This window comes from Lutra lutra, chromosome 9 (assembly GCF_902655055.1).
Source record: "Lutra lutra chromosome 9, mLutLut1.2, whole genome shotgun sequence".
In the NCBI taxonomy this organism is placed as follows: Eukaryota; Metazoa; Chordata; class Mammalia; order Carnivora; family Mustelidae; genus Lutra; species Lutra lutra.
Genome location: NC_062286.1, coordinates 118,201,577 through 118,227,633, shown reverse-complemented (window position 1 = coordinate 118,227,633; position 26,057 = coordinate 118,201,577). Strand labels below are relative to the sequence as shown.

The 26,057-nt window shown below is 50.9% G+C and overlaps 1 protein-coding gene across 1 annotated transcript in view; it reads left to right on the top strand.

Moving 5' to 3' along the window:
• Nucleotides 1-26,057, top strand: part of NOL4L (nucleolar protein 4 like) — a 130,885-nt gene that overhangs the window by 52,904 nt on the left and 51,924 nt on the right. The window contains exons 3-4 of the mRNA XM_047745193.1: nucleotides 3,464-3,575; nucleotides 12,200-12,309. Coding sequence (XP_047601149.1) covers nucleotides 3,464-3,575; nucleotides 12,200-12,309 — 222 coding nt within the window. The remainder of the gene's footprint in view (nucleotides 1-3,463; nucleotides 3,576-12,199; nucleotides 12,310-26,057) is intronic.

Here is a 26,057-nt window from a genome sequence, read left to right as displayed (position 1 = left end):
TTTTTGGACCTTTCTCTGTGTTTTGCCAGACCTGAATCCTGGGACTGCCTTGCCATCTCTAGGCCACTGGGGGCCTTCCAGATTCTTACAGGCCTGAGGCGTCTGCAGGAAGCAGGGGGCTGGGAGGGCAGCGGGCAGACTTGTTCAAGGGCATCAGAGGAGGCACATTCTTCTGTGGGAAAAGGAAGCTCCTGGCACCCACCACTATCCAGCAGTAGATCAGAGAGAGCAGGTAATGAGCTTTCTGAAACTGAGGGTATGTGGGCCAGGGATAGATGGCCATCTACAATGGGTAATGCAGGGGATTCCCATTTGGGGCAGGAAGTCCCTGCCGTACTTTGCCTCTGATGCAGTGTGACCTGCGATCCAGAGGATCCCCAGGGGGACTCGCCCCTGCCCCCAGGGTCTGGGGAGGGTTCCAGGTGGTTCTACAAATTCCCTGATCCTACACAGAGGACAGGTCCTTTTTCAAGGGGCTTTTTTGGGAGTCTGTACCCATCTGGGTTGGAGCAAGCTCTTTGCTTCCTTCCTCTCTCCCGGGGTGCCGGTAGGCTAGGCCGAGCGTCAGAGTCTGGAGCTGGCCGCCCAGACCACATTGGAGTTGGGGCCAGATGTGGTCAGCAGCTGCTCCAGGCCCACCACGTGCTAATCCACCTCAGGGCAGCAGGAGGATCTTGTAAAGTGGTGCAAATCCCCCCAATTGGCCTCATCTGTCCTTGTCGGCCCTGGAGCTAGGGAGCGAAAATGGGGCCTTACAAGTCAACGACTCTGCAAATAGCTTCTGCTCTCCCTGCCCGTGAAATCCCCCTTCGTTTTACCACCGGGAAAAACGCGAAAGGGCTCAGTGTCCAGGCAGGAGGCCCCAAGTGCAAGGCAGCAGGCTGCTGGGGGAAGCGGGGTGGGGGCAGGGGTCCTGGGGCTTCCCTTCCTTGAACACAGCAGCTCTGTCTTTACCTGTTTCACATTTTGGCTTCACACAAGAGACTATTTCCAGAACTGTGTCTGGAGCTCCAAAACTATCCGAAAACCACCCTCCTATTGACTAGGGAGGGCATAAGCGAGGATTGTCCTCCTCCTTTCAGCTCGTCCTGGGGGCCTCTGTGTCACGGTGGAACAGGAATGGAGGTCCCATTTCCTATGTGGACAAGTCAGGAGAGTGAAGGCTGAAGGCCCCACGGGGCCCTTCCCCCATGCTGGCCTCTACAGCAGCATGGAGCTAGGCAGGCCTCTGCCCCCCCAACTGACTCCCCCCACTCACCCCCTGCAGCTGGTCACGAGGCTGCAGACCTTCCAGCCCCCCAGGGCAGGGCTTCCAAGTGCTTCTCCCCCAGCCTTCTCCAGTCCACTCCACCTGCTCCTGTGCGGCACCCAGGGCCGGAAGCATGTGGCTTCCGCCCAGCGCTCCCTGCCTCGTGGCCCACCAGCCAGCTTGGCACACTGCTGGGATCCCTGCCGAGGCCAGGAGAGCTGGGGCTGCCACTCTGGCCCCTGGGCTGGGCCCTCTCTGGGAACTGCACCTGGACCCTCCTTGGCGGGTCAGGTGGCAAGTGGGGCCTCTGCTCGTGCTGCAGGCCACCCTTTCCAGAGCAGCCAGGCCAGGAAGGCCCTCCTTGAGCACTGGAGAAATGATTTCTCTGCCCAGCAGCCGGTGAACTCCGCAGAGCAAAGTCAGGCTGTTCCTATGGTAGCAACTTCCCTCCTTTCCCAGCAGACTGTGACACTCCTCCCCCAGGTCCTCAACTCATCCTGGAGGTCTGACCTGGGGTGCCACACCTTGCAGCGCCTCGGCAGGGCTCACCTGTTTGCCCAGCTCAGCCAAGGTCCCGCTCTTTGCCTGGTGGACACCCTGCACCCTTGCCCCTTTACTCCTGCCACCATCGGCCCTTCAGCCCCGAAGGCCTGAGAGGGACATGCCACTCCTGAGACTTCCAAGCAGGTTGGGCTGGGAATGAAGATGTCTCTGTGTGTGGCAGGAAAAGCCCCATCCCGGAGCCCTTAGACCTGAGGAGGATGGGCCGCCTGCCCTCCCATCCACCAGCTCCAATCAGAGCGCAGGGCTTTGCCCTTGTCCCTGACCTCCAGAGGAAGGCAATCAGACAGGGAATTTGGAAGGGAGATAACTCATCAAGGAGCCTGCCTGCTCCACAGAGCATCAAATCAGCTGAGAAATAACAATTGTGTCACCAAAATTAACTCTGCCTTTGCAGCCGGCCACCAAGCAGGGGTGGCCCCCGAGCTCCACAGACCAGCTGAGCTGAGGGCACAGCCTGAGCTGGTCCTCTGAAGGCCTGGCCATAGCCCTGGGACCCTGCCCCGCCCCTCCGCCCCCCCCGCGCCCCCCCCCCCGCACCATCCCCCCATCCACTCCACCCTACCCTACTCCACCTCCCGACCACCACAGAGATGGCACAGGGCCCTCGTGCATCTCAAAGGAGCAGACCTTGTGCTGTCCTGGAGAGCAGTCCCCTCCCTCCGTGGGCTGACCAGAACCCTCCGCCAACTTTCCCGGCTGGGCTGCAGGGAGGATGGTGGAATGCTGGGGTGATGCTGCCCCTTAGTGGAGAGGAGCGGGACGGCCTAGGCTCTGGGAAATGGGCGAAAACCAGCAGCTGGGCAGCTACCAGTCTTAGCCAGCGAACCCGGGCCTAATAGGCCACCAAACCAGGCCGAGTACGTTTCCCGAAACCCAGAGCAAGAGGGTACGTCTGGGCTTCTGGGCCCACACCCCCTCCTCCACTCCCAGCCTGTTCTTGTATTCCCTCCTACCTAGTTCCCCTCCCTTTCCGCCTCCCCGGCTAGGTGAGGCCCCCTGGAGGCAGTCCTGGCGCGGTGTGACCTGGAGCATTGGCTTTGGTCTGCCACTGCCTCTAACAAGCTGTGTGGCCTTAGGCAAGTAGGTCTACCTCTCTGAGCCCTGTGACCTCACCTGGAACGTGGGCATCCTTAACAGCGTGTCCAGTTTGAAAATTTGTCATCAGACTCTCACAGCGCTCCCTAAAATGTTCTCGATCTGTGAGTGATTGCAGGAAGACCTTTTAGAACCTTGGGCTCCGTCCATAGGCCCAGAGCTGGTAGATTCATGGGTCTCAGTTTATCCATCCCTAAGAATGGAAATTGTTTCACCCTCCCCTAGAGGAATGTTTATATACTCATTTTTCAGGAGCAACAATTAAATGCTCTGAGAGGAGTATTACTTATTAAAATATAGGTTAGATAATGTTTCATTGTTCGTGCTTTCTCAATTTCTAACTCTTTTATTCAAACTTTTTTAAAAAGTGGTTTTCCATAAGAGTACTAAGTCATTTCCATGGCTAAGAATTGAGGACGCCTGCTCCTTACTCCTCGAATCCCTTCCCTTTCTTCAAGGGCCAAGCATCTGCCACCAGCACACAGATCTTGGTGACCTGGTGACCAGGCAGACTCCTCCGGTCCCATATAATGAGCAAAACTTTTCTGTCCCCAGATTGCAGAGACCTATGCCTTCCTCCCGCGAGAGGCCGTGACCCGGTTCCTGATGAGCTGCACCGAGTGTCAGAAGAGAATGCACTTTAACTCCAACGGCCTGGAGCCCAAAGGTAGGGGAGGAGGCGGGGGTGCTGGTGGCTCCGGGATGCTGTGCAGGGAGAGGCCCTCCCACCAGGAGGGCCCGCTCCTTGCTGGCACAGACAGAAAAGTGCATGGCCAGCGGTTATCACAATTCCCAGAGGCCAGTGTGGGTCCCTGCCCAAAGAGCCTCATTTTTTTTTTTTTTTGGTTGTTGTTTCTTAACTGTAAGAAAAATGTCAAGTTTCCTTGAAAAGCCAATGGTACGTTCCTACTGCCCATCAAGACCCTCTCTCCCACTGATGTTCCTGATGGAAACAGATCATCTCGCCCTCTTCCCTAAGCTCCTTCATTCTTGTCACCCAGACCTCGCCCTGAGCGGTGTCCTCATGGGTCTGGTCGCACTGACCTGTCTGTGAGCTCTCAGGAGACAGGAGCACGCCTCTCGCCACCTGTGCCTTTTTACCCTCGAGCCCCCACACCTACCGGTAGGGGGTCCTCCCTGAGTGTTCCTTCCTTCCCTGCAAACAACCAGGGAATTTGTGGGGATTACTTAGAATTTAAATGCCTGGAGCACTTGTGACCAGCCAAAGTAGGTCCCTTGGACAGATGTCCATGCCCTCCAGCCCTGTCCTCCCCGCTGAGATGCAATGTGGACCCCCACTTCAGTCCCATCACTACCTCAACCTGAGCATCCCCGGAGGCCCCCAGTGAGTGTGGGGTCCATCTCTTCACCAGCGGCTTTGGCACAGCAAGGTGGACTAGAGCATTCGGCTGGTACAATCATAGGTCTGCCCCGAGAGGTGGTGGCCAGGTGGGCAGTTTGTCAGGGCTTCCAGGCTGCTCCTGGACCTCAGGCTGTACAGGTGGAAGTCAGTGGGTGCTTCTTGCCTGAGGATGGGAACAGACTCAGAATGAAGGGCCAGCTGTGCGCTTGGGTGGTCCTTCAGTGGCGTCCACCGCTTCTGAGGAAGGAAATATCAACAAAGCTCAAGTAGATGACGACAAAGAAATCATAGCGTAGGTGTCAGGTGGGGTGTTTTTCTGTTTTGTTTTGTTGTGGGTTTTTTTGGTGGTCTCCAATGCCCGTGAGTGACTGACACCAGCTGACAGACCAGATCCGGAAGCCTTCCGATCTGTGGGGTCATCAGGCCACGGGCTGCTTCATTGGGTACATGGGTGGCTTCTAAAGCCTGTGGGATGGGAACAAGTGTGGCTCATACCTCATAAATGCCGGGTTCCTGGTGTAAGAGCAGAGCCCCCCAGGCCACACTTGGTGGGTTTGAATCCCAGCTCTGCCACTCAGCAGCGGTGTGTCCCGAACAAGCGATTTCAGCTCTCTGAGTCTCAGTTCCCTCATCCATGGGTAGAGTTAATCGTGGTGCCTACTTCAGGGAACCCCTGGGGTTTGAGGGTTTGTCCCCATACCTGGCACGGGGCTCACGCAGGAGGAGGGAGCTGGGGCTGTTGCAAGGCTGCCAATGCCTCGGAGCCCCCCCCCCCCCAGCCCTGGGCCAAGAGGGTATTTGGTATCTGGTGCTTGCAAATAGGCCAGGAGGGCTTTCCCTGCCGCACCCCCACCCTGTCAGGGTCTGGGTCCCCAGGCGCGTGCCCTGCTGGTGGCTGCCTGTCCCTTCCTGTTCTGGCCTAACCGTTTCCATAGCAACTGGCGGAGTCAGACACTAAAGCACTAGCCTAGAGGAACGGAGGCGAGGGCACGAGGGGCCTGCTTTGTGGGCTGCTCTGGGGTGTCCGCAGGTTCCCTCTGTTGTGCTGCTGCCGGGGTGGAGGACGACTGTCACCTCCCCCACTCCTCGGTGATGGTGGCCAGGTCTCTGGGGCGGCAGCTCCACTCCTCCTCATCCATGGGCTCTGGCCTGGCCGGGAGGCAGCCTGTCTCTTCTCTGAGCTGCCCCCGACCATTCCTGCCCCACCTAGGAGAAGGAGGAGGAGGAGGATGGGAGGGATTTGGCGGGGGGGTGGGGGGCACAGAGAGAGTGAGAGAGAGAGAGAATGTGAACACTCCCGCCAGGAGGGAGCCTCCTGGAATTTCAACCAGCTCTGTGGGCTCTGCACAGGAACCTCTCTTTCTAGGGTTTTGCTCCAGGCCGGTTAGGGCCGGAGAGCAGGCAGTGCAAAGCTTGCGGGGACCGTCCTTGCTGGCAGCAGACAGAATGCTGCTTCTCGGGCCCCAGGCGCACAGCTTCCCTCACAAGGGAGGAGGAGACACTGAGGGAGTTGGAGACAGTGTGGCCCATGGCGAAGTACGGTGGGGGGCATGCAGCGGGCCTGGCTGTGGCGCCTGGTTGCTCCTGAGTGTCCCATGGTAGGCTGGGGACCTCTCTTCATAATAGCTTCCATGATCCCATGAGGGATCTGTCCCAGCTTGTAGCTGAGGAAATGAGGCACAGACGAGTGTTACGGTGAAATCAGTTGTCCAAGCTCCTCCAGAAGGCAGGAGAACTTACTTTATCATCAGCAAAATGGGAGGAATGCCTGCCTCTCGGAGTTGAATTAAAGGAGCCCATTCTGGAGGGTGCCTGGTGCAGCAGGCACATGGGAAACACCAGCCCGTTTCCCCCTGCCCTCTGTGCCCGGTGTCCAGACACAAGAATGCCAGTGTTCAGGGGGCTCCACAGGGAGACAGATGATCAACCACCCCACCTAGGTGAACACCCTGGGTACACAACCTGGATGCTGGGCAAAAAGGAAGCGCTTGCTTTCTGGAAGCTGCTAGTGGAGAGCCTCAGAGTCTAAAAGGCTCCCCTGTCTGCTTAATGGCCACAGGCATTAGCTGCCTGGGCTACCCTCGCCAGCTGGCAGGGTGTCCCTTCCCCTACCCAAGCTGAGAGCTTGCAGATCTGATCTCCTCCCACCGTACTGGCCTCTCAGGGTGCGGCCATACTGCTTGCTCTTTCCTAGGCACCCCTGCCCATGCCAGCCGCCCCCCTCCTTTTTCTGCCCCAGGCCCCAGACCCCGGCCCGTGTTCCTGTCCCAGGAAGGGGGGGGGGGCAGGAGGGGGACAGGGAACAGGATGGAGACTTCTCGAGGGGCTGTTGGGAAAATGCCTGGCTTCCTGGCCTCGTGTTAAAAAGAAAGAGAGGAAGCAAAGCAGCCTCCCCTGCTCAGCAGTTTGTCCCCGGCGGAGCATGGGGGCCTGGATAGTCCCGTGCCCTCCCCCAGCGCCAGGAGCAGAAACAAAGGAGGCTGCTGAGGATCAGGAAGTCCAAGGATGGGAAATTCCAGGGCCTCCCGGCTCCACGCTCCTTTTCCACAGCCCTGAGTGAGTCCAGGCGTAGAGAGCACAGAGGGTGAGAACCGGGTGTGCCCTCAGACCAGCCCTAGCTCCTGGGGAAAGGGGCCTCTGCAGACACACTCCAGTTCCTCTGAGGTGACAAAATATTAATTGCGTGGCAACAAACCAGGATTAGCAGTGGGCCACCCAGTTATCTACAGCAGGGACCCTCCCTCGGAGACAGAATCGTCCACCCCAGCGGTGGTTCCTTCGCACCAGGCCCAGACTGCTCTGTCTGCTTGCAACCCCCTCTGTGCCTAGCCCTCCAGATCCTGTCCTCCCCTCAGGTGACCCCATTCCAGTTGCTTCCTTTGCCCCCGCAGTCTTTCCCATGCCAGCCAGGTTGCTGGCCTGGCCTGGCCCAGTTTTCGTACTCGCTTGCTGTACGACACGGGGAGGATACCAAATCTGTAAGATGGGGGTACTAATACTAGTACCCGCCTCCTGGAGCAGGAGGGTCTGTGTGGAACTCCTGAGGAGTGCTGAGTAGCAGCTGGCTGGGTGATTGAACACTGTTCTGATCCTTTCTCCGCAAAGCCCTCTTGAGCTATTCCAGAGCCCTCTGAGTTCTTCCTCCCCTGAGCTCTAATAGACTGGCCATCAGTTCCCCCAGCTGAGAGCATGGCTTATGCCTACAGGGTCCCCCCACCTGCCCCACCCTGAATGCACACACAGCAGTGCTCCTTCAATACTTGCTGGTCTGCTGACTCATATCCCTAGGACAGAGGCTTCCTAGTACCCCCTGAGCCAGCCCCAGGCCCCGCATCTGTTCTGTTTCCAGATCTGAACACCCCCACAGGCTGGTGGCTCTCATGGCTCCTCTGCGCCTTCCTGATGCCCACACACTTGAACAACCAGCCCCGCCTGGGAGACTGGCCACTGGCCCTGGGAGCCACGGGGGTCCTTGGACTGAGTTCTTCCATTCTGTAGGTGAAAACTCCGGAGAACTGCCCCCATGTGCTCTACCTAGAGGGGCGAGGCCCGCTGCCTCCCCTGAAACTTGCCTTGATGGGTGCATGCCATTGGAGCCCAGCAGTGGAGGTCAGCGCTTGGCTTGGCTTGGCTCCAGACGCCCCATCACTGATTATTTCCAAGGCCCATAAACCCAGGGCTAGCTCTTGGGCTGGTTTCGGTTGTCCTTGGCAAAGAGTGTTGAGACATCTCTTTGAGAGGTTCCTCTGCCTCTCCCCAGCTACTTGCTGGATCTTGGCGGCCCTGTGACCCCTGGGAACACCCACCGCCCCAGCGCGGCTCAGGCATGGCCGCTGTGTGTGTTGACCATAGAGGGGGCTGGCCTGTCTTCACAGAGCCTGGGGAAGCTGCTGCTAGCCACCTTAGCTCTTGCCCAGCCTGGCATGTGTCTGTCCTGTGAGCACAGGCCCCCTCAGGGCTCCCGCTGGCCCCTGTTCCTCACCTCCTTTCTACCAAGCAGATCCTCTTCACGGGAGCCGAACCTCCAGAACCCCGGGGCTCCCCACGGCCCCAAAACCTAGGGTTCTCACGCGGTCCCACCACCAGCTCCCAGCACCTTCCCTCACCCGGAATGCCCCCCGCCCGCCGGAACTCTCACTTCTGGAGGCGCAGGCGGGAGCATTTCACCGCACCTGGGCCTCAGTATATGTGTGTGTGTGTGTGTCTGTGTGTGTCTGCGTCTGTGTCTGTGTGTGTGTGTGCGCACTCAGGGGAGCCTGGCTCCTGGTCCTGAGCCCTCCCAGCTCGCCTCTGGGCGCCAGAGGTGGTTTCAGAGCTGTGGACATGCTGGGGTGGGAACAGGCCAAGGAAGATCCCTTTTCCGCCCTGAGAGGGCCGTACTAGCCGTTGCTTTTTTCTTCCCTAAACCAAGCTGTACCTGGCTTTTTTTTTTTTTTTTTTAAGATTTTATTTATTTATTTGACACACAGAGAGAGAGAGATCACAAGCAGGCAAAGAGGCAGGTGGGGTGGAGGGGGAGGGGAAGCAGGCTCCCTGCTGAGCCGAGAGCCTCATGCGGGGCTCAATCCCAGGACCCCAAGATCATGACCGGAGCTGAAGGCAGAGGCTTAACCCACTGAGCCACCCAGGCGCCCCTGTACCTGGCTTTATTAAAGATACTTGCTCATAAGCATGGTGGCATTTAGGCGGGCCAGGGGTGGCCGGCCTCCGTGGATGACCAGACACGGAGAGTCACCATGACACTCAATGAGTCCTTCCTTTGTGGCTCTGACCAGCCATCCTTAGGGCGAGGGTGGCCCTGCCTGCAGCATTTCAGCAGACAGCCAAGTCTCTGAGGAAATGAGACGGAAATGGCCGAATTCTCTGTCTGAAGACGCAGCATCTGAAAACAGGAACCAGGGCCCTGTTGAGTGACACCATCTCAGTGTGGTTGCTCAAATGTCTGCCTCACACATGCTTCCAGCCCCGTCACTCTCGGGCAGGAGGCAGGTCCCAGCGTGCCCCTGGGTTCCAGGAGGTCAAGTCTGGGCTGAGGGCGGGGCGGCAAGAAGAGGACCCAAGGCCACGGAAACTGATTTTAGTTCCCTCCGCGCCAGGCGTCTGGGCAAAGGTGCCAGTGGGCAGCTGGGCCAGATCCCTCTACCACAGAACCAAGAGGAAATCTCTATTAAAAAAAAAAAAAAAGTTCAGCCCATTTTAAGCCAGTTTCTGAGATATTAGTGACCTTTAGTTCTTCCTCGAAGAATAAAAATCTTCCTTCAAGAACACAAAAACTCTGAGTGTGACAACACAGATTTAAAAAGCAAAACATAGTTCTGCATTTTCTTTTTTTTTTTTTTTTTTTAAGATTTTATTTATTCATTTGACAGAGATCACAAGTAGGCAGAGAGGCGGGCAGAGAGAGAGGGGGAAGCAGGCTCCCTGCTGAGCAGAGAGCCCCATGCAGGGCTCAATCCCAGGACCCTGAGATCATGACCTGAGCCAAAGGCAGAACCCAGGCGCCCCTAGTTCTGCATTTTCATACAACTTGGTAAGAAATGTTATTCAAGCTGGATGATTCCCAGAAGTATAGCACCTCAAAAGGACACCCCTTAGTCCCCCAGATGCGGTCTACACAGACTCTATTTTCTGGGCTGTTTTATCCATATCAAGCAGGGGACTCCCTTGTCCCTTTTGCATAGCTTCATCCCCTTGTTTGAAGGGGCTTTTCTTTTTTATTGTTAAACATTTATAACACAGAACTTGTCATTTTAATAGTTTTTAAGTATACAGTCGGTGACATTATTTATATTCACACCGTTGGGCAACCATTCCCACTGTGTTTCCAAAACATTTTCACCACCCCAAACAGAAACCATGTATCCATGAGGCAATAACTTGCCATTCCCAAGCCCCAGTCGCTAATAACCTCTGTCTCACTTTCTGTCTCAGTGAGTCTGCCTAGTCTAGATAATTCCATCCAAGTGCAAGCCTATGGTACTTGCCCTTTTGCCTCTGGCTTCTTTCACACGGCATAGTGTTTTCAAGGTCACAGGGACCTTCCTGGCCTGGCCTCTGGCTCCTCCACCGGGGCCCCGGCACCCGGTTGCCCTTCAGCCCATCTCTCCAGCCCGGCGGTGATGGAGGAGGACAGGCACTGGCCAGTCCAGAAGTCACTCCTGCTTCTCCTTCTCGGACTGCTCAAATCCCGGCCCTTGAACAGAACTAGGCACCAGGGGGAGCTTTGGGCGAAAAGCCTGGAGTCTTGGAGGCAGAAAGAGGAGGCCAGAGAACAGGTAACCAAGACTCTTCCCCAGGCAGAGGATGAAGCAGGGTTAAGCGACTAATGGACCAAATGAGGCCCCGCTCAGGGTGACAGACCCCAGCAGGGTACTCCAGCGTTTTGAGATTGGTCATCTGAAGGCATCTGAAGAGGAAGCTGAAAGGGGGTGTGTGTGACAGGCTCCCTTTTAATCATGCTCCCCATCCTCCTTGATTTATTCCTGTGCCATTTTAGTCTGTCCCTGGGGGCACCTGCAGGGGCAGCTCAGGTGCAGAACACGATGGCTGGGTAGTGTCCACTGTGGCAGCCTCTGCAGAAGGCAGCTTAGCCGGCGGTTTTAAGTCATGGAACAGTCCTACTCGTTGACCCATGAATTCCATTTTTGGGATTGTCTAAAACGGATACAATCGGGGCACCTGGGTGGCTCAGTCGGTCAAGTGTCTAACTCTTGGTTTCGGCTCAGGTCATGATCTTGGGGTCATGAGACCGAGCCCCACATCAGGCTCTACACTCAGTGCAGAATCTGCTTGAGATTCTGTCTCCCTCTCCCTCTGCCCCTCCTGCCTCTTGCACGCATGCCTGTGCTATAAATAAATAAATAAATAAAATCTTTACAAAGGACACAATCAGAAATACACACCAATATTCATAGACGAAGATGTTCCCTTTAGTATTGTTTACAATAGCCCCCAACAGGAAACCTAAGCAGTCAGTTGCAAGTGAATGACTTAAAATAAATTATGATAAAATAGTACACAGCTATGAAAATGCTATCTGCAAAGAAAAACAAGATTTTTGATGGTGGGTGAAATGACTATGATGATGTTAAGAAAAAAAAATTTTTTTAAGCGGACTACATAATTTTCTGTGTGCATTTTAATATCAAGTACACAAGGAAGAGAAATCAAAGGAAAGAAAAAACAAACAGAAGCATATGCCAAACTGCCTGGTGCTATGATTGGGGTTTTTTTGTTTGTTTGTTTTTCTTTACATCTTTCCACACGTTGCACATGCTCTACAAAAGGAGCATGGCTTACTTTGATCTTCAGGACAAGAAAGCAATAAATGGGAGGACCAGGCCTCCTCTCCATGTGATTAAGGAGGGACCAGAATTTGGGAGATGGGCGCTGGAGGCCCGGGCCAGACCCATGAGCCATATGGTACCCGCCCGTGCTTTTGGGAGGGAAATGGGGTCAGGTGGTGGTGGCATGTGTGCCACAGGAAGCCGGCTCAGACTGGGGTTGGAAGCATGGATGCCTTCAAGGGCCTGGCAAAAGTATAGTACTCATGTGAAAATGGGCATAGGAAAGGAGAGCTCCTGCCCCATCTGCAAGAAGGAGCTGTGGCAGAGCTGCACTGGTGGGTGGCCCCATGGCCACATAGGCCCTGGGTGACCAGAACTTCCATTTCTCAAAGCAGCCAAATATTCTGGAATTTTAACCTGTGCACTCTTCCCAAACACCAGCACCCCACTGCAACCTCTCCTCAGTGCCTTTGGTCCCCATCCACGGGCCAGATGTGGTAGCTGAGCCACCAGCTTGTGAGCTCAGGCCTGTTCCTTCCTCTTCCTCAGGCTCTGTGCTCTCTTTGTGGGTGACAGGGTGTGGTACCTGCCAGGAGGCCTGGGCACAGACTCAAAGTGGCTTCCTTTTGTTCTTTCTACCAGAAAACGAGCCTCCCTCTCCCCTGGTCTCCGGGATCATCGATTACAACATGCCCCTTACCTCCACGTACCTGAAGCAGATGAAGTTGCGAGTGATGAACTCCCAGGAACAGGTAAGGCGCCGTGTTCCCTCACCCGGCCCGGAAGCATGCTATGTGGATGCAACCTGGATGTGGTTGGTTCTTTCCAAGGTGTGGGGCCACAGCGTGTGTAAACACACTGGGAATCAAAGAGGCCCTTATCTGGTGATCTGGGCCTTGCCATCCAGGCTGAGAGGAGAGAAAGAATGTGCTCCTGGTTAGGGGGTCGGCTGGGCTGACTGCCCTATGAGGTCTTCAGTGAAACCCGGGAAGCTCATGCTTCTCTGAACTCTCCCCAAGGGCATGGAGGAAGGGGGTGTGCCTGAGCTGTAGACCTTGGCTCTTGGGTTGTTCTCTCTCTGCTTTGCCATTTGTCTGCAATGTCGCTCACCTCTTTCCCCCAGGGAAGTGAGAGAGGGGCCCTGGCTGCTTGCCTGTGGCCTCTGGGGGCCCAGGCAGGCCAGAAGGATGGGCTTTGGAGGGTGGCCTGCATGAGATAAGGCCCTGGGGCCCCCTGGCTGTCCAAGACTCCCAGCTATAGATTGCCAAGTGCTGTCAGGCACCATGGAAACAGGCTATGAAAAGAAAACCACTCTTGCTTGCCTCCCCACACAGTCTACCTTCTAGCTCTTTGCAGAGCAAGTAGCATGACTGTCCTTTAAGGAAGGACTAGGTGAATGCCACCCCCTCCCTCCACCACCACCTAAAACCAGGGTCAGAATTTCTTATCTCCCGCTTCAGATTTTCTCATCTGTTGTGACATATGAATCTGCCGTATCTTGGAGGCCTACCTAGGGGAATGGGTCTTCCGCCCCCCTCCCCCAACTAACTGTCTGACTCCCAGCCCTGGGTGCATGCTGTCCCACATACTGCCGGTCTCCTTGACAACCCGAGCATGTGCACGTGGTGGGCGTGGACGCCACAGCCAGCTCTGAGGTGAAGTAACGGGATGCGTCCAGGTAGCATCTGGGACTGTGGCTCTCAGTTCGAGGACTGGAGCTGGCTGGCTTGAACATGCCCGGTTCCGCCCTCCGCTAAGCAAGGAGGGGTGGTGTGTCCTCCTATCCCCTCACCTCAGCTGCTAAGGGTTGAAGGAAGTAAGCTTTTGTTCGGGATGGTAGAGTCATTTGTGTCTCTGTGTCTCCTACGTCTTCTCACCTGAGGTGGTCTATTCTATGACGGTTACACCCCTAAGAGTCGTCACGTGATCAAACATAATGCGAGTGAGGAAGATGGCGTGGGGGTCTCTAACTCACGGCGGGAAGATTGTTTCTGTGCAGGAACGTCGGTAATAAGGGTGCTTTCGCTACTAGTTATAAACTCTGAACACCACTGTGCACATTCAGCCTGAGACGTCTGACTCCCGTTCCAGAGTCATTTCTTTTCCTATAACCATCCACACGGTCATGAGCACCTGGCTTCTCACACATTCTTATCACCATTCTCATCTGTCACGGGGAAGTGTGGAGCTGCTCGAACAGCTGGTCGTACAGCCTCATGGCTCTTTCTTTCCTACAAAATGGCGCTAGATCCATGTCACCCCCGGAACCAGTAGTGGTTCGTGTAGCCCATGTTGTGATCCCTCATTACTGGATCCTGTTGTAGTTTGTCTTGTTGTACAAATTCTCACTGTCTGTGGGGAATTAAAACTATGGGTTAGGTACATTGGCAAGGATTCAGTCATTCAGCAAATATTTATGGAGCCCTACTCCATGAGCCAGGCTCTAGGGATGAACAAGTCTTAGGAACTACTGTTACTGGTTCTTCTTATGATTTGGGGGAAACAGACACTAATGAAAAAAAAAAAAAAACCCCACACACCAATGCCCAGCTCAGAGCAAGTAACAACGAACAGGTAGGGGAAAGATGAGTCTGTCATCGCAGTGCAGCTGTGATGAGGGCCATGCGTTAGGACACATGGTGCTATAAGTACTCTTAGATGGGCATGAGGGATGAGTCAAAGCAGGGCTTTGCCTCAGAAAGAGACACATGAGCTGAGATGGAGGTCTGAAGGGAAGAGCTCCAGGCTAAGGAAACAGCTTGTGCAAAGGCCCTGTGGCTCAAGGAAGGATAGTACCCCTGAGAATCAGACAGGCTGATATGGCTGGTGCAGAGAGTGTGAGGTATTCTGTTGTTGAAGAAAAGGGGAGAAGACACACGTGCTGGGCAAAGAAGCACTCAATGAGTATCTGTGAATGAACCGAAGTTCATGAATCAAGATGGGTGAATTAACCCTGCTGAGGTTTGGGCTACTCACAGAGGAAAGGCAGATTGTGGGAAGGTGCTTTTCCCCAGGGGACTCTGAGAGTCCAGCCAGGGCTGGAGGTGAGAGTGGGTATCTCAGAGTCAACTGTGTCTTCCTGACCTTCATTCATAGTTTGCCTACAGACCTGCCTTGCGCACAAGCATCGCACCTTGCACATGTGGCCTTTCATCTGCCAGTCTCCGGCACTTGCCACATGGCCCTGAGCTGTCCAGGCCTTGTTCCCTCAGGCAGTCCCTGTTCTATAGCTGGGCACGTGGTGAAGCATGAGATCCCAGTGCTCATCCGATTATTTCTATACAGGAGCAGATAAGGGCCAAGGACCCAGAGGTCTCTGATTCTTCAGCTTGAGTTGGAACGAGAAATACATATATCTGAAGTGGTAGTTTCTCCCCTGCAGAGAAGTCAGAGTTGGGCTCCCCTTGGGGTCCAGGAATGGCCCTGCTGTACAGACGCAGCCAGGGGCCCGGCTCTGCCACTTTCAAACCCTGTGTGCTGACGAGGCTCTGAAAGTGGCTTCGTTTCCTGAAGCATCCCTCTGACCCCGAAATGCTGACAGAGGACACCTGTCGTGTTTGCAAACCACTCATGCAGGCCATATGGAAAATAAACCCAATTCTAAAGGAACAGAAGCTGGGATAAGTGATATTTTATTAATGCCAGACAAAGCTCTATATCTAAAGAGTCTGGGTGAGAAAAATCCCGAAAATTCATTTTTTCCAGGACGAGATAGCCTGGGGACAAATAGTAAGGCAAACAGAACTGGACAGGGGTGGGGGGAGCGTTGACACGTGAACCAGACAGAACCATGTTACTTGTCCAGTTGTGTCAAATGAATATGCGAGGAAATGGGCCCTTCTCCACAGATGACATTAGGTATTATGAAAATCAATAATATTCACACAAAGAAAAAAGATTCTTTTTGAGGGCTGATTCAATGGAGTAAATATTTATAGTATCCTCAATATGCAAGACATGGGGTCGGGGGTCAGAATCCAGCCTCCCAGCACGTCCCTGCAAGACACAGAGCCCAGGAGTTATCATCACCTTGGCCACCCTGAGCTGAACATAGGGGAGTGTAGTCCGATAAACTCTTTCTTCCCCCTTTCTTGGGAAAATTCTTAAAAGACATAAAATGGAAATCACATTTAGTTGTACCAAGGAACGTATGAGGAATACATTTTCTTGGGGGCAGGGTAGGAAGACTTGATGAGACGTGGACTGCCTTGGAGAATGCTCTGTAGCGTTCCCTGATAACATGACGTCCCAGGGAGGGGTGCCGCCCTCACAGGGCCAGAGGCAGCCGTCAGGGTCCTCTGCGGCGGCTGAACTGCCCAATCCCCCTATAGGGCTGTGGGCAAGGTGCACCAAAGAGGAGGGCGAGGGTCTCTTCTCTGCGTGGCCACTGGGTTTTTGTTTTGTTTTGTTTCTGAATAACTTGGTTTTCTTTTCTTATTTCTTTGAATTACATAGGTAACACCTGGTCTCAGTAGCCAAAAGCAAAATGGTGATAAAAATCACCATCATCTGACCACTCAGGTCACTGTGAATATTTTGGGGCCAGCCTTCCGCACTATTGAATAGATAGGGGATTATCCTCTACAAACAACCTGCTTTGCTTTTCAAGTGCTGATTTTCTGTATTATCAGAGCCTCTTTACCCTCTGGGCCTAGATGTTTCTACCTAGCAAATAAACTGGTTATATAATGTTCCTGTGATTCACTTGCTCCTGCACCCATATCCACCCACCCATCCATCCACCCATCCATCCATCCATCCATCCTTCTACCCATTGCTCACCATGGCCAGGCACGGTTGCAGGTGCTAAGGAGATAGGGATGAACGGAAGTGAGTCTGTGCCCTGCCTGCCCTCACAGTTCAATGACAGAGACAAGGAAAACCGAAATCAACACTCCTGGGTCTTAGAGGAAGAACAGAGGAAGGACAGGGAGGTCAGCTGGGTGGGTGCTGTTGTAGGCACTGGGTTATTATTAATTAGGCACCTGTTCTGGGGCACCTGGGTGACTCAGTCGGTTGCACGTCCAACTCTTAAGCCCGCTTAAGATTCTCTCTCTCACTCTCCCTCTGCTCTCCCCCCACCCTTTCCCTCTCTAAAATAAATAAGTAAATAAAATTTGGCCCCTGTTCCGGGTGGAGCGTGTCACACCCTTTACCCCTTCCCCTCGCAGCTCTGCAAAGTCCCATTGTCCTCATTTGGCGGATCCCAAAGCCAAGGCTCAGAAGGGTTCAGCACTTGCTCAAGGTCAACAACTAGCATGAATGAAACTTGGATCCCTCCCATCCCTGAACCTGTGCACCCGCAGGGCCCCAAGCCCTGTTTCTCTCCACACTCCCCAAACGAGGGTGTGCTGATGAGGATCTGGAGCAGATGGGCTGCCCATGGGGTTGGTGGAGGGAAAACGTCCTTGGCGGAGATGCTGACAGAGCACATCAAGGGTTTTGTTTGGCCTGGGAACTGGGACCTGCCATAAATATATGATGCTTAAGGAAATACCGCAAGAGGAATTTGGCGGGGGTTGGGGGTTTGGGGGGGTGAGGGGCTGGGGTTGGGAGGGGGATCACCCCTACCTTGCGAGAATGTTCAGTGATCTGCAGGGGTACACATATAATTTGATATGCATATTATGGGTGATGTTATCCTGATCTTTCCTGAGATCCGCATGTTTGAATCAAGACCCTAACATAGAAATCATATCCAGATCCGGAGAGAGAGAGACAAATCGTCTATACTCCTTCCCCTGGCACGTACTTCCATTTTATAGATACGAAGGCTGAGACCCGAGATCTGCTCTTTTTTTGTTCCTCCATCACCTCGTCGTCGTCGTCGTCGATTCCTTTGCTCTGTCCAGAGCGGGAAGGCTGTCAGCACCTTCTGCAGCCTCCTTTCTCTAGTTCCTGAAGCAGCGCTAATGTCCTGCTAATAGTTTTAATGGTCCTCCCAGCAGCGTGTGAAGTGGGGCTGCTCCATTGTTTAAGCCCCAGTGACGGACACTTTTACTTGTCTCCATTAACCTCTGCCTCCCTCTCCACTGCCTCTCTCCTGGCCCGGAGTTTTCCTTGGGTCTTGCAGGGTAGGAGAGCCGGGGAGAATTCCCCTTCTCCTCTCCCCAGCCTGGGGCCTGCAAGCTCCATCACCACCCCCCCGGCCCCTGGGGTCTCCAGAGCTCAGGCCCCCATGCTCCTTGCAGCCAGCCAGCCTGCAGCAGCACTCTCCAGGATGCCAGCCCACCCTGCTAAGCCCAGACCCTAGAGGCCCAGGGAGTACCAATTCCACTGCCTACCAGCTGTGTGACTTGGGGCAAATGACTTCACTCTCTGTGCTTTCCTACTTGGGATTGATAAAAATACCCCTAACTCATAATGTTATTCCAAGAGTGAAATGATGCAAAGCGAATCTCAGGACTTAGCAGGATGACTGGCACGTTGGAAGCACGGGGAGGAGTCTCGGGGACTTCTACTGCCCTACGCACCTGGTGTCTGATAGACTCCGTGAATGACCTTGTACAGGAGACCAGGGCCACAAAGATGAATAAGATATAATTGTTCTCAAGGAGCTTTTCTTGGTAGGTGGGACAGCAGCCATGGAACTGTGACCCAGACAGACAGACAGAGGCAAGAAGGGGCCAGAAACCTACAGGTGGTTCAGGGGACGTTTGCTTCTCTTAAAATGAGATCTGGGCGCTTAGTGTAACGAGGGAGGTTGAGAGATGACAGCTCCAGGAGGACCTGAGCTGATGAAGGCCGGAGCTAGTTTGGGGAAAGGAGGAGGAAGAAGATGACAAGGAGGAGGTGCAGAGCATGGGCCTTTCTTGCAATGAGGCTCCATGAGAGCCCTGTCCTCGGCCAGTGCTGGAGAGCTGGGCGAGGATCTGGGCAGGAAATGAACACCAGTCAAGTGTGGGGCTTTTCCAGGTTCCGATCTACACTTAGGGAGATTAGGAATTAATCCACTCCAAAAAAGCTCTCCACGTCCACTTTTTTCCTAATTGCAATAAAATATTTGCAACATAAAATTTGCCACTTAAACATTTTTTTAAAGTTTACTTATATTTTTTAGTAATCTCTGCACCCAACATGGGGCTCAAACTCACAGCCTTGAGATCAAGAGGCGCATGCTCTTCAGACGGAGCCAGACAGGTGCCCTGCCATTTTAACCATTTTTTTTTTTTAAAGATCTTATTTAGGGCACCTGGATGGCTCAGTTGGTTAAGTGTCTGCCTTTGGCTCAGTTCATGATCCTGGAGTCCTGGGATCGAGTCCCACATCAGGGTCCCAGCTCCAGTGGGGAGTCTGCTTTTCCCTCTGACCTTCTCCCCTCTCATGTTCTCTCTCTCTCTCTCAAATAAATGAATCAAATCTAAAAAAAAAAAAATCTTATTTATTTATTTGAGAGGGAGAGCATGAGTGGGGGGAGGGGCAGTGGGAGATGGAGAAGCAGGATCCTAGCTGAGCAGGGTGCCCCACATGGGGATGAATCCCAGGACCCTGGAGTCATGACCTGAGCATGATAGCAGACGCTTAACCAACTGAGCCACTCAGGTGCCCCCATTTTAACCATCTTAAAGTAGACCATCCAGTGGCATTAAGTACACTCACAATGTTGAGCAACCATCACCACTATCCCCCAAATTTTTCCATCACCCCAAACAGGAGCTCTGCAACCATTAAGCAGTAACTCCTGTTCTCTCCTTCTCCAGCCCCTGGTGGCCACTGTTTTACTCTCTGTCTCTATAAATGGGACTATCTAGGGACCAAATAAGTAGGATCACGTATCTGTCCCTCTGCGTCTGGCTCACTGACTTAGTGTGAGGTGTCCAGGGTCCACTCACGTTGTAGCAGGTGCCAGGACTCCATTCCTTCTTATGGCTCAGTACTATTCCATCCCTTGCTAAACCACATTTTATTTATCCCTTCACCCAGTGATGGACATTTGGGTCATTTCCACTTTTTGGCTAACTGCTTTCACTTTTTAATCTTTTGGACCAGGTTGCAGAACAGGGAAGGATTATAGCAGGGCTCTGCTTCTTCTCTAAGTCCTTGTCCCTCTTTGTGGCTGTCTTTTCTCATGAGCACTCTCAGCCCCAGAAGGACCCCAAGAAATGGGTAGACCCAAAGAAGAAGTGAGAGTCTGTCACTTCAACTAAACAGTGCCTGATTCCCAGGGCTCTTACCTGTGGAGAACCCATGAGCACTGACTCTGGAACCCAGATTGAGAGTTTGATAACAGTAACGATTCCCAATGCACCTGGCTGGCTCAGTCCCAATAGCGTGTTACTCTTGATTTTGGGATCATGAGTTTGAGCCCCATGTTGGGTGTAGAGATTACTTTAAAAAAAAAATAAAATCTTTAAAATAAAACAAAAAAATAATAATCTCCTCCTTACCCTTCCTCAGGCTACATGGCAGCCCAGGCAAGATGTGAACTCAAAGGAGAAATAGCAGAAAGGAGATGTTTCCATGTCCCCTTTTGTGGCTCAGTGTATATAATCTCTGACAGTCCATTAAGGAAGCAGAGGTTCTGATGTATTTCTTTAAAATTAAACCGTAATCTCCATGGAATAGAAATAGAATTTAGAACTTTTAAACCCCTGGTGGGGGGGGGACAAAGAAAACCTGATCAATGTAGCAAGAGTAATTAAATAAGGGAATAAAAGAAAAGCAACCAAAAAGAGGTATAATAAATAGAAAACATAAATAAGCTAACATGAGCAAGACCAAATACCAGTAAATTACAGTAAATGTAAATGGGTTAAATTCTGCTGCAAAGAATAAAAAAGCCTCCAATGAGAGTCTTTTAATGGCAAAATCCATTTGGTATTTACAAAACACATTTTTTTAATGACACAAAAACAAAGACAAAAAGAGAAAGAGAAGGCAGTTCTGTGACTATCAAACAAGGAAATGTTCAAGGCAAAAATGCACTAAATAGGGCAAAGTGAGATATTTTATGTTTTTTTTATATGTATCTTATCTTTTAAAAAAAAATATTTTATTTATTTATTTGACAGACAGAAATCACAAGTAGGCAGAGAGGCAGGCAGAGAGAGAGGGGGAAGCAGACTCCCTGCTGAGCAGAGAGCCCGATGCGGGGCTCGATCCCAGGACCCTGAGATCATGACCTGAGCCGAAAGGCAGAGGCTTTAACCCACTGAGCCACCCAGGCCCCCTGAGATATTTTATGTTGATCACAGGCAGTTTCCCAGTAAGATTTCAGACCTGACCTTGGAGGTCTGCCCTTCGGGGAGGTTGATGAGGTGGTTGGTGCTGTGGAACATAAGTAGCACCTTTAGGCTTTGCCATGAGAGGCAGCACCCTTCTTCCAATGCCCCATCATCAGTCTCTTCACCTTTTAAATTTGTGTTACTATAGCCACTTCTCTGGACCTGTATCTTCAAACTTTGAGCATCTCTGTTTTTGCTCTCAGCAATGAGCACAGAGTCATATATGGAGTGGACCCTGTGGAAATTTGTGAGAATGTGGGCCTGCTGCCTTGTTTACCTTGAGTTTATTCCTTCTACTCTCCCCACTGGGCTCATCCACCAACACATGCTGGGACCACTTTCTCAGTTCCCAGCTTCCTTCTTTTTTCCCAACTCCTGGCCTTCCTGGTTTCCTTCTCTTGTTTCATCTCTTGCCTCCTGCCTCTCAGACACCCTCAACAGGCCTCTAGGGTCAGCGCACTGTTACTTGTTAATGTTGTTGAATCAAGGGGGCATAGCTTACCTCCATGGGAGCCCCAAAAGGACCTGAAATGGCCTTGGTTCCATTTTCAAGACTGAGAAGCTATAGCCCAAACCTTTTTCTCTCTCAGTAAATCCCTGGCACTATGGAAGGTTTGCACTGCGGCGAGGAAAACAAAAAGGAACTAAAATACTGACCTTGACCAAGGCTGCTGTTTGGATTTTTCCAGGCAAAGAATGATCCTTGGAGAATTTCTGCTGTGAGATGGTGTGCAGGTGGGCGAGTTGCTCTCAGCTTCTCTGCCCTGTGACCCTCAGACCCTCCCCCATAACTCCAGGGTGATTCACGCTCAGAGACAGCATCTCAAATGGCCCGTTATCTTTTTTGTTTTTTTTCTTTTTTTAAAATTTGTATGCATTTTTATTTTTATTAATAGAGTATATATATATATATATATTTTTTTTTTAAGATTTTATTTATTTGTCAGAGAGAGAGAGGGAGAGAGAGCAAGCACAGGCAGACAGAATGGCAGGCAGAGGCAGAGGGAGTAGCAGGCTCCCTGATGAGCAAGGAGCCCGACGTGGGATTCGATCCCAAGACGCTGGGATCATGACCTGAGCCGAAGGCAGCTGCCTAACCAACTGAGCCACCCAGGCGTCCCTAGAGTATATATTTTTTAAAATCATATAGAAAAACAACAAACCCTGCCCTGGCCTCCCCACTTTAATTTCTTTTTTTCCGGAGATAGCCTCTTTTCTTATATTTTAGCTCTCTCCTTCTGGTTTTGTCTTTTATTTCTAAATAACATATGCTTATGCTGTTCTTAATTTTTAATTTGGGCTTTTTTTTTATTTTATTTATTTATTTGTCAGAGAGAGAGAGAGAGCGAGCACAGGCAGACAGGGTGGCAGGCAGAGGCAGAGGGAGAAGCAGGCTCCCCACAGAACAAGGAGCCCTATGTGGGACTCGATCCCAGGACGCTGGGATCATGACCTGAGCCGAAGGCAGCGGCTTAACCAACTGAGCCACCCAGGCGTCCTAATTTGGGCTGTTTTGTTGATGTTGTTTAATTTCTTGCTGTAGGAGATAAGTATTTATACTATTAAAGCCTTAAATAAGTGCATGTATTATTTCCTCTTTCTCCATCCCTCAATATTATCCATACCTCTCTATTTGGATAAATCACTTCAATATCTTTATTATTATGACTGTGCATGTATTATTCATAGCTGAGCCAATTAGCATACTGTGATTACATTTCCTTTCTTTTGATTCTCCAAAGTTAGCCATTGCCTCTTTTTCCCCTGAACTTAGCCCTTTATCTTTTGGTCTTGCTTATGATATGTGTTTTGTCATATTTATTTTTATGGATGCGGATTTCTTTTTTTTCTTTAATGGCTTCTGTGCTTGAGTCCTTAAAAAACTAAATGATTCCACTCTGCCTCCCATGTTCTTCTCTCTTAGTACTTTCATTTTTAAAAAAAGATATATTGGGGCACCTGGGTGCCCTGGTGGGTTAAGCCTCTGCCTCCGGGTCAGGTCATGATCCCAGAGTCCTGAGATTGAGCCCCGCATCGGGCTTTCTGCTCCTTGGGGAGCCTGCTTCCTCCTCTCTCTCTCTGCCTGCCTCTCTGCCTACTTGTGATCTCTATCAAATAAATAAATAAAATCTTTTTTAAAAAGAAGATATATTTATTTGAGAGTGCGCGTGTGAGAGTGAGTGGCGGGGAGGGGAAGAGGGAGAGGGAGAAAGAGAATCTTAAGCAGGCTCCCCACTGAGCATGGAGCCTGATGCAGGCCTCGATCTCATGACCCTAAGATCATGACCTGAGCTGAAATCAAGCGTCAGATGCTTAACCAACTGAGACACCCAGGCACCCCAATGTTTTCATTTTTTAATAGACTACTTTTTAGAAAAGTTTTAGATTTATAGAAAATCAAGAAGATTTCCCAGAATTCCCACATGACCCACCTGCCCACACACACAGTTTCCCATATTATTAATATCTTATGTGGTTGTGATCCATCTGTTATAATTAATGAACTAATATTGACACATGATTGTTAACTAAAGTCCATAGTTTTATTTAGACTTCCTTAGCTTTTACCTAATTTCCTCTTTTCTGTTTCACAATCCTTTTGGGAATACAACACTACATATTAGTTGTTATGTTTCCTCAGGCTCCTCTCATCTGTGACAGTTCCTCGGCTTTTACTTGTTTTTGATGACCTTGACAGTTTTGAAACATACTGGTCAGGTATTTTGTAGAAATCTGGAATTTGTCTGGAATTTTTCTTTTTTATTTTATTTTATTTAATTAATTAACATATAATGTATTATTTGCTTCAGGGATACAGGTCTGTGATTCAGCAGTCTCACACAATTCACAGCACTCACCATAGCACATGCCCTCCCCAATGTCCATCACCCAACCACCCATCCCTCACCCCCCACCCTGCAATAACCCTCAGATTGTTTCCTGAGATTAAGAGTCTCTTATAGTTTTTCTCTCTCTCTGGTTTCATTTTGTTTCATTTCCCCCTCCCTTCTCCTATGTGTTGTTTCTCAAATTCCTCTGTGTTGTTTCTCAAATTCCTCATACGAGTGAGATCATATAATAATTATCTTTCTCTGATTGACTTATTTCGCTCAGCATAATACCCTCTAGTTCCATGCACATTGCTGCAAATGGCAAGATTTCATTTTTCCGATGGCTGCTTAATATTCCATTATATACGTGTATATACCACATCTTCTTTATCCATTCATCTGTTGATGGACATCTGGGCTTTTTCCATAGTTTGGCTATTGTGGACATTGCTCCTGTAAACATTCAAGTGCATGTGCCCCTTTGAATCCCTACATTTGTATCTTTAGGGTAAATATCTGGTAGTGCAATTGCTGGGTCGTAGGGTAGCTCTATTTTCAACTTTTTGAGGAACCTCCATGCTGTTTTGAGAGTGGCTGCGCCAGCTTGCATTACCACCAACAGTGTAGGAGGGTTCCCCTTCCTCCACATCCTCGCCAACACCTGTCATTTCCTGACTTGTTAATTTTAGCCATTCTGACTGGTGTGAGGTGTTATCTCGCTGTGGTTTTGATTTTTTTTCCCTGATGCCAAGTGATGTGGAGCATTTTTTCATGTGTCTGTTGGCCATTTGGATGTCTTCTTTGCAGAAATGTCTGTTCATGTCTTCTGCCCATTTCTTGATTGGATCATTTGTTCTTTAGGTGTTGAGTTTGATAAGTTCTTTATAGATTTTGGATACTAGCCCTTTATCTGATATGCCATTTGCAAATATCTTCTCCCATTCTTATTTTATTTTTTTTAAAGATTTTATTTATTTATTATGAGAAAGAGCACAAGTGGGGGGATGGGCAGAGAGAGAGAGAGAGAGATAGAAGCAGACTCCCCGCTGAGCAGGGAGCCTGATGACAGTGTTGCAGGGCTTGATCCCAGGACCCTGGGATCATGACCTGAGCAGAAGGCAGACACTTAACTGACTGAACCGCCCAGGCGCCCCTTTTCTTCCTTCCTTCCTTCCTTCCTTCCTTTCTTTTTCTTTCTTTTTCTCTTTCTTTCTTTCTTTTTTTCAATGATTGATTTGAATTTCACTCATTTTTCTTTTCCTTTTCAAGATTTATTTATTTTTGTTTTATTTTTGTTTGTTTTTTTGTTTTATTTTTAGAGATTTTGTTTATTTGTCAGAGAGAACAGAAGCACAGAGAGCTGCAGGCAGAACAGGCAGCAGGGGCAGAGGAAGAAGCAGGCTCTCCACTGAGCAAAAGGCCTGATGTGGGACTCGATCCCAGGCCCCTGTGATCATGACCTGAGCCAAAGGCAGATGCTTAACCAGCTGAGCCACCCAGGCATCCTATTTATTTTTATTTAAGAGAGATAGAGAGAGAGAGCATGGGCACGGGGTGGGGAGGGGCAGAGGGAGAGAGAATCCTCAGCAGACTCTGCACTGAGCTCGGAGCCCGAGGTGAGGCGTGATCTTACGACCTGAGCCCAAACCAAGAATCAGCACTTAACCCACTGCGCCACCCAGGGGCCCCTTGTCTGATATTTTTCTCTTATAAAACTGGAGTTAGGGGTTATTCAGAGGAAGACCCCAGACATAGAGTGCCATCCCTGCTCTGGCCACCCCTGCTTGATACATCGAACCAAGGTTACGTACTATCAGTACAATTCATGACCACTGGCATTGACCTGGGTCACACCTGGCTGAGATCACGTTTGTCAGGTTTCAGAACTGTAAAGCTACTCTTTCCCCCGCTCCCCATGCTGTACACTTTGGCAGGAAGTTGCTCTGTGCAGTCCACTCTTAGGAGTGGGGGTTATAATTTCCTTACTTGAGGACAAGGTTTCTATATATATTATTTGGAATTCTTTTGCATTTGCCTCTCTCCTCATCTATAAATTTATTTAATCATCCAATAACTTATTTATATGGCTATTTATTTTATACTTTGAGTTATAATCCAATACTACTTTATTTTTAGCACATTTTAAAAAAGATTTTATTTTTATTTGACAGTAAAATAAATAAATAAATAATAAAATAATAATAATAATAAATAAATCAAATAAAAATTTTATTTTTATTTGATTTATTTTATTTATTTGACACAGAGAGAGAGAGATCACAAATAGGCAGAGAGGCAGGTGGCAAGGGGAGGGGGAAGCAGTCTCTCCACTGAGCAGAGAGCCCAATGCGGGGCTCGATCCCAGGACTCCGAGATCACAACCCAGGCCGAAGGCAGAGGCCAAACCACTGAGCCACCCAGGTGCCCCGCCCCCCCTTCAAATAC